Below are 12,905 nucleotides of genomic sequence, written 5' to 3'. Positions count from 1 at the left end.
CAACTTGGTGAATTGTGTTATACTAAAGCAGTTGTGTGTGTGTGCACATTGTGTTTATTACTACCACATAAACTACTAAAACACACTACCTTCACGTTAACAATGAAGGTGCTACATGATAGCACAGATAGAGACCGTTTTTGGCATCCTTTTGGAGCATCTTTATTTTTAATAGTGTATACAAAACTACACGTCTTTATATCATACAAACATTTCGGAAATGGTGTGAAATGATTGAGAATCCATTAGCTGTCTTTTGAAAGCAGCGCAATTACATTTTTTCAAGTAAAAAATGCACAAATGTGCATTTCTGTTACACGTCCTCCTTCGAATTTCTGGCCACATTATCCATGGGAGCCTGGTGACTAAGTGCGAGAGTGTGAGCGTGTAATAGAGAGGATCTGCAGGAGCTAATTAAGGCCATTGTGATTTCTTGCAGACATTGATGGGGTTGTGTAATTGGTGGAGTGCAGTCAATCACCTGGATTTTGCTCAGGGCACACAGAGTCTAGGTAAACGGGCACATGTGGAGGCCTCAGAGGAAAAAACCTGTCTTTTGTTAGCCCTTAATTGAGATGCTAATAGATTGGAACATGCCACACTAAGTTCTTGAGACGTGAGGACAGTGAGAGAGAGAGAAGAAGAGAGAGAGAAAGAAAGAGATAGAGAGAGTACAGGAGCACAAAGGGAGAGATGGATGTGAACTGGACATGGTGCCCCCTTGTGGTTGCCTCTACCAGACAAATTGTAAAAATCTGTAGCAATATGATGCTATGCCAAAACAAATGATAATTACAACTTCCAATGAGCTTAAGACATAACCAAGGAATTTGGTAATTTTATGTCATTTACATTTCTCAAAAGTTAAAAAAAGTTGCCATTCATTTGTTTTTATGTAAACTTTAATGTATTCTTGTGATGAAATAGGATAACAAGGGAAATGTAAAAACATGAATCGGACAATAAGTGCTCTTGAATTAAAAATTAAATATTATTTGTTTGTTTTCTCATGAAGAAAAGATATCATATATAAACTCACCTAAAGGATTTTTAGGAACACCATACTAATACTGTGTTTGACCCCCTTTCGCCTTCACTACTGCCTTAATTCTACGTAGCACTGATTCAACAAGGTGCTGAAAGCATTCTTTAGAAATGTTGGCCTATATTGATAGGATAGCATCTTGCAGTTAATGGAGATTTGTGGGATGCACATCCAGGGCACGATGCTCCCGTTCCACCACATCCCAAAGATGCTCTATTGGGTTGAGATCTGGTAACTGTGGGGGCCATTTTAGTACAGTGGACTCATTGTCATGTTCAAAAAACCAATTTGAAATGATTCCAGCTTTGTGACATGATGCATTATCCTGCTGGAAGTAGCCATCAGAGGATGGGTACATAGTGGTCATAAAGGGATGGACATGGTCAGAAACAATGCTCAGGTAGGCTGTGGCATTTAAACAATGCTCAATTGGCACTAAGGGGCCTAAAGTGTGCCAAGAAAACATCCCCCACACCATTACACCACCACCACCACCACCCTGCACAGTGGTAACAAGGCATGATGGATCCATGTTCTCATTCTGTTTACGCCAAATTCTGACTCTACCATCTGAATGTCTCAACAGAAATCGAGACTCATCAGACCAGGCAACATTTTTCCAGTAATCAACTGTCCAATTTTGGTTGAGCTTGTGCAAATTGTAGCCTCTTTTTTCTGTTTGTAGTGGAGATGAGTGGTACCCGGTGGGGTCTTCTGCTGTTGAAGCCGATCCGCGTCAAGGTTGTGCATGTTGTGGCTTCACAAATCCTTTGCTGCATACCTCGGTTGTAACGAGTGGTTATTTCAGTCAAAGTTGCTCTTCTTGAATCAGTCGGCCCATTCTTCTCTGACCTCTAGCATCAACAAGGCATTTTCGCACACAGGACTGCCGCATACTGGATGTTTTTCCCTTTTCACACCATTCATTGCAAACCCTAGAAATGGTTGTGCGTGAAAATCCCAGTAACTGAGCAGATTGTGAAATACTCAGACCGGCCCGTCTGGCACCAACAACAATGCCATGCTTGAAATTGCTTAAATCACCTTTCTTTCCCATTCTGACATTCAGTTTGAGGAAATTGTCTTGACCAGGACCACACCTCTAAATGCATTGAAGCAACTGCCATGTGATTGGTTGATAAGAAAATTGCATAAATGAGAAATTGAACAGGTGTTCCTAATAATCCTTTAGGTGAGTGTATCTCAGACGTCATGAGGGTGAGTAAATTATAAGAGAATTTTCATATATAGATGAACTATTCTTATGAACTAAGCCTCTATAAACAATATAAAGCGTATGACCTGCATGCTAAATCCAACAATCTTACTTTGATTAACATTTAAACCCTGAGTAATCTTTACTCTTCTCTTTATCTAGTGTGATATCAGACTGTGGTGATCGTAGCTATTAGGGTGTGACCTAAATGGAGACACAAGGTTCACAATTGAATGGTGTTGCATTAGGAATGTGACTGTAGCACATGACTCAGATGAAGCGAGATTTATACGGTAGATTTGCTAAGCTGAGAAGAAACTGGACTGCTAATTTTTGTTCTGGTCTTGTTATTTTATCCTTCCTCTTTGCTATAACTTTGTATTCCTATAGTAAAAACTACCAAAATTTGTATGCATGAAGGTTCTGTGGCTATTTGCATTTTGTGTAATTATGACATGCATGGGATGTATGGTTGCCTAGCAACTAGCGGTTAAATCTGCAATATTCAAAACCCTAGCTTCGCTACACGTTTGAACTAAAGATTTGACATTTCACACAAGAGTCTCTCTCCTGGGGAAGATATTTCGCCTCAAGGATCCATAAGTTCCTCTATAAAATTTTGTCAGTATTTGACAGTTTATGTAGCCTAGAAATTTTAAAATATAATTTTTTTGTAAACTGCTTGTCCTATAGAACTGAAATTTTGTTTTTCAGTTTCCCGTTTATTTATTTTATCATTGAGAATTTTTTAAAAAGTGTAAAAATCTCGTCTCGTTCTCGTAAACCCAATCTTGTGTCTCGTCTCGTGGAGTAAGTGTCTCGTCACACCCCTAATAGTTATATGTATGTGCATTGTGCATCTTTCAGAATTGTCATGTCTGTAACAGAAAAAAATGTCACATCCATAACATTATTTCTTCTTCATAAATGCACACACAAAAATAAATAAATACATACATTTTTTATGTTATTTGAAGAGCCACATTTGTTGGATATTATTGCTTCTGGTTTGTGCATAACCAGTTCAATTCACAGAAATGTTATTTTTTTGAAAGATGTATATTGTATATATCCATATTTCCTTTTTTAATATTATTGGTTACCCAAAGAAAATTTCAGTCAAAGGTTCTTATAAGAACCTTTTTTTTCTTACACTTTAGTCGAATCTTTGTCCAAGGATCCTTTGGCGTTTTCGGATGTTAAAGATTCTTTACGGGACCATATAGCCAACAATGACTGTTCTACGGCATTATTTAGCACCTTTATTTTTAAGAGAGTTCAGTCCTCCGTATCCCAACATCCTCCATACAAAAAGAGTCACTACAATCCCACAGCTTTCATTTCACCCTTGCAGACAAGATACATGGTGACATCAAATCTTCCCTTACGCAACACAGACGGCCCCCATCCCAAGATTTGTGCCCATCTCCCCCACCATCCCAGTCAAGCGACCCCCCCCCCAAAAGCAAGCTCCCCCCATCCCTCACTCATAATGGACCCAGCTGCCAGTCAGAGCGAGCTTTATTAACCCCTTGCCTTCTGACACTCATTTCATTGTGGCATGAGGTCAACAGCTGATTAGAACACCAGTGAGGCGGCACTCTACACATGACCTTCGACCCCAGCAGCCTCTCCGTTCGGGCAGCGGGCCAATAGGAGGCTGAGCGGCCTCCCCTGTTGCCATGGCGACAGGGCCTGCCGAATCGCAGATGGCTCGGCAGGGGGTGGAGTGGGTGGAGAGCGAGAGCAGACAATGGAGGATGGAGCGAATAAGTGAGAGTAAAGGGAAACAGATATGAATGCAAACGCAGAATGGCCAGTAGAGGGCGTCTGTGAACCTGCGACTGTCTAATAACAGGAACACAATGAGACATGCAGCACATAATGCAACTTTAAAGCTAAAACCAGTGTTGCCATGTCCACTTCTCATACTGTAAGTGTTTATTGGGGAGGTGGGGGCTTGGGTATTATTTGCAGTTGTCAAATATCCAATTTATAATTTGAGTTGCACACTACATAACACCATTGTTTATTGCCATATAATTTGTTTGGCTTTTTCTCTTGTGATTTTGTATTTAACACTTCATCTCCCACTACAATGACACATATGCCAAGTGTTTTAATCACTGATTTACATGGCCAATTGTGTATGTAAATTTTTTTTGTAATTTCGGACACAATTATTAAAAACATGCAATGCAGCAAGTAACGTTTTCACACATTTAAGGGCCGTTCACATTATAACGATAACTATAACTATAATAAATATAGTTTTTGAAAATCGTTTGATATTAAAGACAAAAGCGGAGTTCACACCATAACTAAAACGAATAAGATACAGCGAACGATATCGTTGGGATCACTTTCTGAGTGATTTCCCCCCAACCTGATGAAAGATAAACCATTGACAGCCTATCAAATTTATTTGAATCTGCATGGTTACCCGCTGTGTAAATGCAAAAAGCATATTTACATATTCAGTGACAATTGCAACAGTTTTTATTACAAGACATATCCAATAAATGTTAATGTCATTAAAGGCAAATATCTGCACGAGTGCCCTGCGCATGAGCGAATTAGCATAAAGTTATCTTTATAATGTGGACGCTATCGTTATAGTTAACGTTTTATCTATCGTTATAATGTAAACGGCGCTTTATGCTATATAATTTATACATTCAATTATATAAACTAAGCAATTTTCCTTTTTCCAACAAACACACAAAAACTCATTTTAGTGAGGAAAGTTGCTGTTTTTTATAGGAAGGATCTGGCAACACTGGGTCTAACCTAAAAGTTTGAAAAGAGGTTTTGCAAGAAAAAGATGATTTAGGCTACTGTTTTAAAAAAGTTATAGCAAATCTCTTCTCGGATATAAACATTTATCCAAAAAACCCTGCACGAACATGCATTCAGCCATGCAACTTGCGAACTGGAAAAGATCTGTTTGTCCAAAAACACACACGCACAAACATCTGAGCCTTTTTTGTGACCTATTTTTGGAACACAGAGTTATTTGGAAGCAATAACTCGACTTCCCAATTTCCAGAACTACAAAATAAATCACTTTACATTGAAAAAAATGTGTTTGGTTGTTTATTAATATGGGAATGTTTAATATTGCTAATAAAGCCATGACTATACATTCAGAATATACAGTCATGGGTACCTTATTGAATTTAATAAAATATCAATTCAAAAATCAGCAGATATTAAAAAAGGGGCAGCTGAACAGAAGGTCAAAAAGCTTTTTTGGGCAGCAAAAGGTACAGGGCATAAGGGGGGGGGGGGGCATCATCAGCTGGAACCAATGCTGCATGAAGAGACAAATCGCACCCATATGCTTTTCCTATTTCGTTGGCTCCCACCCCTTCTTCTCATCCTGTGGGCTCTAGCACACGTTGTGTGTCTGTGAGTGCGTGTTAGAGTGTGTGTAGTCAAAATATTGTCAAAAATAGATCAAGAATCAAATCATATCAAAGGAAAAGCTATTAGATATTGTGTCAAACATTTGTTCAACATTGTGCACCTAGGCAAGACCACATCGTGATAAAGACAAACTGTGCCGTTCATTTGGATTCTTGTGAGATAGAAAAGAAAAGCTGCGGAAACCTTTCGTATCGGCACAAAAGCGGGTGAGATATGTCTGCTGTGATGCATGTGCAGAACAAGAGAGGACACTGAGACAGTCAAGGTTATCTTATCAATAGTCCAACGCGTCTCAAGCGACACCGTCTGTAACGTGTCCGAGCGCGACTCCTACGACCAGGTACGGAAGACTTGTAATTTCATTTCAGACAGACATTCGATCTGAGAAAATGAAAGTGGAGAATGTAAAAGGGAAACGCCATGAAATACGGAGTACGATCATACACGAGGGAAGGGGGGAGGGTTTCAAGGAAGAAAATGAGACTACAGGGGTAGATTAGTAGCTGCAAGAACCACAGTCAATTCCTCTGCTTCTATTGTTCCAACAGGCTATGCTTCGACGTAAGGGTGGGGTTGGTAGCGTGAACTGCATGCATGCAGGTCTCTATTGCGATGCACCACTGAGAGCAAGAAACCTCAAAATCTTTCGCAATTATAAAAAATATATGCATAATGCAGATGGAAGGTTCGCCGTCTATTCTGAAAGGCTTTGAACCTCATCATGCTCGGATTTGGAGACTCCTTTCTCTGTCTAAAAGACAAACCTTTCTTAAAGACAAACCAAATTACTATTTTATGTGTAAGATCATGTGGATTTCTGCTTAGTAGGAAACCCATTTTGTCTGGTATGGATCTGCAGGTTATCTAAGGGAGATTGAGGCATTGAAGGCTGAATTCACCAAAAATCTTGAACCTGAAAGTTACACTGACCAAAATTATAAATGCAAGACTTTTGTTTAAGCCCTCATTTTTAACTCATTCGCAACCAATCTTTTTTTTAAGCTGACTGCCAGCATTTTTTGTCATTTTCACAAAATTTTCATAAAATGCATTACAGAAAAATATACTAAAAATACAAAAACATACAAATATATCAAATGTAAAAACAGACCCTCTGGTTTCACACAAACAATAAACAAACAAACAAAATGGGGAAAAAACGTTTCATCCTATCTATATTTTTTCCTCTGCTTATAAACTCTTAAATATTGGTATTTTTCTTTAAAAAATATTTTTTTTGCAAAAAGATGAAATAATTGCATTTTTGTAAAGGAATTTTGTTAGAGATCAGATTCAGAACGATTATCAAAACACACACAGTTTAAAATTAGTAAAAAAATTTGCTTCCATTTTTTTATAAATTGGGTTAGTGCCGTGAATAATCTCGGTATTACAGATTAACATAAAACCTCACCAGGAACACTTTTTTTTAATGCAAATGTTTTCTCTTAATTGATGAGATAACTCACCAATGGCAGAGAAAGAGTTAATGAGCTGAAGTAAAAGCTCAAAGACTTTTTCTATGTAACAAAAGGCCTATTTCTATCAGATATTGTTCTCAAAACTCTCTAAATCTGTTAGTGAGCACTTTTTCTTTGCCGAGATAATCCACCCACCCCATAGGTGTGGCATATCAAGATGCTGATTAGACAGCATGATTATTGCATAGGTGTGCCTTAGGCTGGCCACAATAAAAGGCCAGATTTGTGAACAATTTTTTTCTTACCATGGGTTCATACCAGGCATCAAATTTGCGTGTACGGCGTCTAGTTTGCCTCTTGAACATGTAACCTGTAATCACGTCACTCCTAGAGCAAGCTCCTGATTGGTTAGCGCGGTGCGTTTTCCCGCCAAAGGTCGAATTTTTCAACTTGCGCGTTACCCGCGGAAAAGCTTCAATTCGCGCCGTGAACTAGATGCGCAAATAAGGCGGAAGCGCGACTACCGCATCGCGCTAAACACCTCATTCGCACCGCGAGACCTCCAGACGCACATCAATGCGTCTTCACATTGACTTAACATTAAAATCGCTCATGTTTGACACCTCTACCACGGCTGGTGTGAACGCAGTATTAGATCTTTGAGTTCAGCTCATGAAAACTGAGGGCACAAACGAATTTTGTTCAGTGTATTTTTAATTTAAAGTGTCGAAACAAAATTTAAGATAAACACAACAAGATCAACCCTTTCTCAACTATAATCATAGCATTTATTGCTATTATGTATTAAAACTTGCAGAAAACTTTTCAGATAACTCCTATTGTGTAAAATGTCACTTTTTGTGAATACGGGTGCCGAGGTGTTTGTATTCAATTAGCCGAGTTTGCAGTCAACACAAGCAATCTTTGTTTTGTATCTGGACTGGCGTGTTAGTGCGGATCACCCGAGGGTCACTAGAGGCGTCACTTCGTGCATGAAGATGATAGAAATGAAAGTTGCTGTTGAGATACCTTTTGATATTCGTCCTTTGAGCACGATGCGTGGTCAAGCTGTTCGCGTGTGTATGCGTAGATGGCCGATCGGTAGGTCGTGCCGGCGTCGTTGCCCTGGCGCATCCCTATCAAAGAAAGGACAGAGCTGCGTAAATGTAAAATCATTTCTGCACCGCAGAGTCTGTCATCAAACATTGTATGTAGTTAAAAGGAATAGTTAATATAAAATTACATTTATTTTTGGTCCTTTAGCTCAGTTAGGGCATTGCATTAGCAGCACAAAGATCATGGCTTCGAACCAGGAACACACACACACACTGATAAAATACAATATACGGCTTGAATGCACTGTGTGTCGGTTAAGCATCTGCCAAATGCATAAATGCAAATTTTGTATGGTTAAAGCAAACACGTGATTGGTGAGGTGGGTCTGAGGTAACAATCTAATCGACACCCTTGAAAAAAGAAATCAAACCTGACACACAGTCCTGAATCCTCATCCTTCCAGAAAAAATAACAGCATACAGGTTGTGAATGACGTGAGGGTGAGTAAATAATGATCAAATTATCATTTTTGGTTAAACGGTTCATTTCATTTATATAAGACTTTTTTTCTCAACTCTGAATAGACATCTGAGAACTATAGCAAGGCGTTTGAAGTAATCATGTAGTTCAGTCACTGGGTACAAAATTAGCCTCTATCGGCGCTCAGACTCTTGGGAAACAAACTTCCAATCAGGCAGAAGTGAGCCCATCTAAAATCTTTGGGAAGGGTGCAATTTTAATTAAAGCTCTGTTCTATCTGATCCTGGTCTAGATGTGAATTATAGCTAGCTACAGTATAGCTTTACAGTCGATTCTATAGGGTTGTTTTTTGCACAGATCCTTTTGTTGGCTGGCCAGAAGTCATATTGTACTGTATTGGACCAAGTGCTGTTCAAGAGAGATTTCAGTGGCGGTCCATGCATTTCACACCTAGGCCTTCAGTGGTGTCCTATCTGAATTAATCCATATCGTAATACTATCATTACGATGTTACGGCAATAGAAACACATCAACCGTTTAATTGCGAAGTAAATTAGAAATGACTGTATTTTACACTTCAAGGAATAAAAGTCAAATTTGAGTTTAATAAAAAAAATGTCAAAATGAGACGCAGCGAATATTATACAGAAATCCATTTGAAAGATATTTGAAATGAAGTTAATCTCTTCTCTTTTTTTGCTTAAGAAATCAAATAAATAATGCAAAGAGTTTTTCGAAGGTTTACTATTAAAACAGTGATATTCACAAAATGTACATTTTACAAATATTATTTGCTTACTAAACAGTCACTCCAGAAAAACGTGATTATGCGATTGCATGATTCAATGCATAATCAGCCAAAGTTTGCATATTTATGCGGGGCCGCATTTTTTAAATACGCCGCACTTTCGCCACATAAATTGCAGGTTTCTGCTAGCAAAATATGCGGGGCTTTCATGATTTCATAATCTCTGCATTTACGTAGCAAAAAGTCATATTTATCTTTGCAGAAAGTTGAAAAATCTTGCATTTACTTCACACATGCGCAGCCATGTCCCCTGTTGTCATGGGAATGTTAGGAAGTGACGTAATTATGCGACGTGAACAGCAACGAAAAGCTGCAAAAGCTGTAAACATTTTGAAAGTATTTCAATGGGATTTTAATGGGAGTTTATACTCAGCTACCCAGCACCTACTTAAAGGGACACTCCACTTTTTTGAAAATATGCTTATTTTCCCGCTCCGCCAGAGTCAAACATTTGATCTTTACCCTTTTGGAATCCATTCAGCTGATCTCCAGGTCGGGTGGTACCACTTTTAGCATAGCTTAGCATAATCCATTGAATCTGATTAGACTAGCATCAGAGTTGTATAGTACTTAAGTATTTTTACTTTCTACATAAATTTTCAATTATTCGTATTTTATTAGTGTTTTTCTTTGGAAAACAAACATTCCAAAACATATTATCATAATTTTTACTCCACTACATTTCATAATTTCAAGTTTTTGGTTTATATTTAATATTTGAGTACATTAAACATCTAGTAATTTTTTGTACTTTTACTTAAGTAAAAAATGTTTTCGTACTTTTACTCAAGAAAGTAAAAGTACACAATTTTTATGTAATTAGGCATTAAATCAATTTTAATATGCAATATATAATAAATACACAGTATGATTTTATGCTTTAGAATGTAGTGAAATTTTTTTAGTAAAGAAAAGTAAATTTTTTCCCAAGACAAACACTCTGATAAAGCATAGATGCTTGGAAAATGTAACTAAAATACTTAAGTATTACACACCTCTGACTAGCATCACGCTAAAAAGTAACCAAAGAATTTCAATATTTTTCCTATTTAAAACTTGACTCTTAAAAATTTAATTCTGGTGTAATAATCAAGGACTTTGCTGATGTAACATGGCTGCAGGAGGCGCAATGATATTACGCACTGCCCGAAAATAGTCCCCTGCTATTGAAAGTTACCAAGGGGACTATTTTCAGGCACTGCGTAATATCATTGCTGAATTTCATCCACTGAATGGATTCCAAAATGGTAAAAATCAAATGTTTAACTGTAGGGGAGCTGGCAAATGAGCATAATTTCAAAAAAGTGGAGTGTCCCTTTAAAAGCCTATTTGAAATAAAATAATACTGCAGCTTTCACACAGATGACGATGCATTTACATGCGAATACAAGATTTTTTGTAAACTTTACTGCTCACCTTATGTAGAAATATAGCAACAGGAAAATAAATGTAGTGTATGAGTAAATGTTGCCTTTTTGCTCAGTACTTTAACCACAGTGAGATTTTCTACTTAGCATGAGGCCATTACAACAGGTGGTGACTATATATATATATATATATATATGTATATATATGTATATATGTATATACAGTATGTATATATATGTATATATGTATAAATATATATATATATATATATATATATATATATATATATATATATATATATATATATATATATATATATATATATATATATATATATATATATATATATATATATATATATATATGTGTATATGTGTATGTATATATGTATATGTATATATATGTATATGTTTATGTAAGCAATAAGGTACGAGAGGCTGTGCTGTATCGTGAATAAGTAACGGCTGAAGGGCGTTGTTAGGCACGACGCGAAGCGGTCATAGCAGTGCTTTATCGTGAATAAAGCACACCATTTGACCAATCAGAATCAAGGATTGGAACTAACCGTTTTATAAGTATATTTATAAAACGGTTAGTTCCAATCCTTGATTCTGATTGGTCAATAGGTGTGCTTTATTCACGATACAGCACAGCCTCTCGTACCTTATTGCTTACGTATATATGTGTATGTATATATGTAAATTTACGATAGGAAATTTACAAAATATAGTGGAACATGAATCATGATCATTACTTAATATCCTAATGATTTTTGGCAAAAAATATATATAATTTTGACCCATACAATGTATCCTTGGCTATTCCAACAAATATACCCGTGCGACTATGATTGGTTTTGTGGTTCAGGATTACAAACAGCTTTTCTAGGCCACTAATATTACTGGAACCATCGATTATGGTACATACATCAGTTAAATGTTCATTTGTCAAAAGTAATATTGATTTTTTTTCTATATAACTTTTCTTTACATTAGTGGTTTAACTTAAAGGAAACCAGAATGATTTTTGTATAAGCTGATTTAAGAATGAGCACTAGTCATCACCACTGCAGACACAATCAGGCTGTTATACAATCTGGATAAGTCTGAATCTGATTGGATGACTGAGACACTTTAATCTCTGTCCTGAATCCTCTGGTCATGATTGCAGCCACTCCAAATGTTGCCTCTCTTCTATGTGAATTCATAATGGTCCTCTCATGTCTCTCACACTACTGGAACTGTTTTAAGTTAAAATGTTGCTTTTAGCATTTAGCTTTTCTTAAATTAACACTTTACTAATCTGTCTAGTGCACATTTTAATGATTTAAACCTAATCTTAAAGGAACAGTTTGCTCATTGGTCATTTAGTGTGAATGGGAAAGTAAATAACATAAAATTGTGTTTTTTGGAGATTGACAGCTTCCATGAAAAAAAAAATTTTTTTAAAGCAAGCCTGAACATTACCCTAATTTTATGAAATGTTATGAATTTTATGAGATTTTTTAGTTGAAATCATCTTACATAATGTAAGGAATATTCTCCAAAAATATAACCTTGATATCTTCAATACTACACTATCATGCAGGACAACATTTGCTTTGGCAGATGCTTTCTGTCAAGTTCTGGCACTGAATTAAAATATGTAGCAGTGTGTTTTTGTGTTGGGAAATGTTACCTTGTGTGGGATCATGACTTTCCCAGAATACCTTGAGCAACTGCGCGAAGCTGATTTTCTCTGGCTCGTAGACCACACGAACCACCTCTGCATGTCCTGTTTTACCTGCGCGAGTGAAAGAAGCAGAGGTGACCATGAAAACATCATCAAGGAAGACTCACAGTGAGCACACGCGTGGTGTCCTGCGTTCCCATTCCAGTTCGGTCATCACGGGTCGTGTGGTGAGGTCGGTGCTCTATAGTGATTCATTTTACAACCTGTGTCTTTTGACCCCATCATAGCAGTCGACCCATGCTCACAGACTCAGCTGGTTGCGGAAAAATAATTGCAATCGCTCTCAAATCCAGAGAAAATGATAAAAGACAAGTTGAGGGAGGTAAAGGGCACAGGTAAATGAGAAATGAA

General features: G+C 37.2%; 1 protein-coding gene across 3 annotated transcripts in view; it reads right to left on the bottom strand.

The window, feature by feature from the left end:
* msraa (methionine sulfoxide reductase Aa) overlaps positions 1-12,905 on the bottom strand; it is a 93,257-nt gene that overhangs the window by 13,758 nt on the left and 66,594 nt on the right. For all 3 annotated transcript variants that reach the window (XM_055185581.2, XM_073856278.1, XM_055185582.2), the window contains 2 exons: positions 12,501-12,605; positions 8,141-8,247 (listed from right to left, as the gene is read on the bottom strand). In XM_055185581.2, the coding sequence (XP_055041556.1) occupies positions 8,141-8,247; positions 12,501-12,605 (212 nt within the window). The remainder of the gene's footprint in view (positions 1-8,140; positions 8,248-12,500; positions 12,606-12,905) is intronic.

The sequence above is a fragment of the Misgurnus anguillicaudatus genome, chromosome 18 (assembly GCF_027580225.2).
Source record: "Misgurnus anguillicaudatus chromosome 18, ASM2758022v2, whole genome shotgun sequence".
NCBI lineage: Eukaryota > Metazoa > Chordata > Actinopteri > Cypriniformes > Cobitidae > Misgurnus > Misgurnus anguillicaudatus.
The sequence above is the reverse complement of the archived record's forward strand: the minus strand, read 5'-3'. Positions and strand labels throughout refer to the sequence as shown.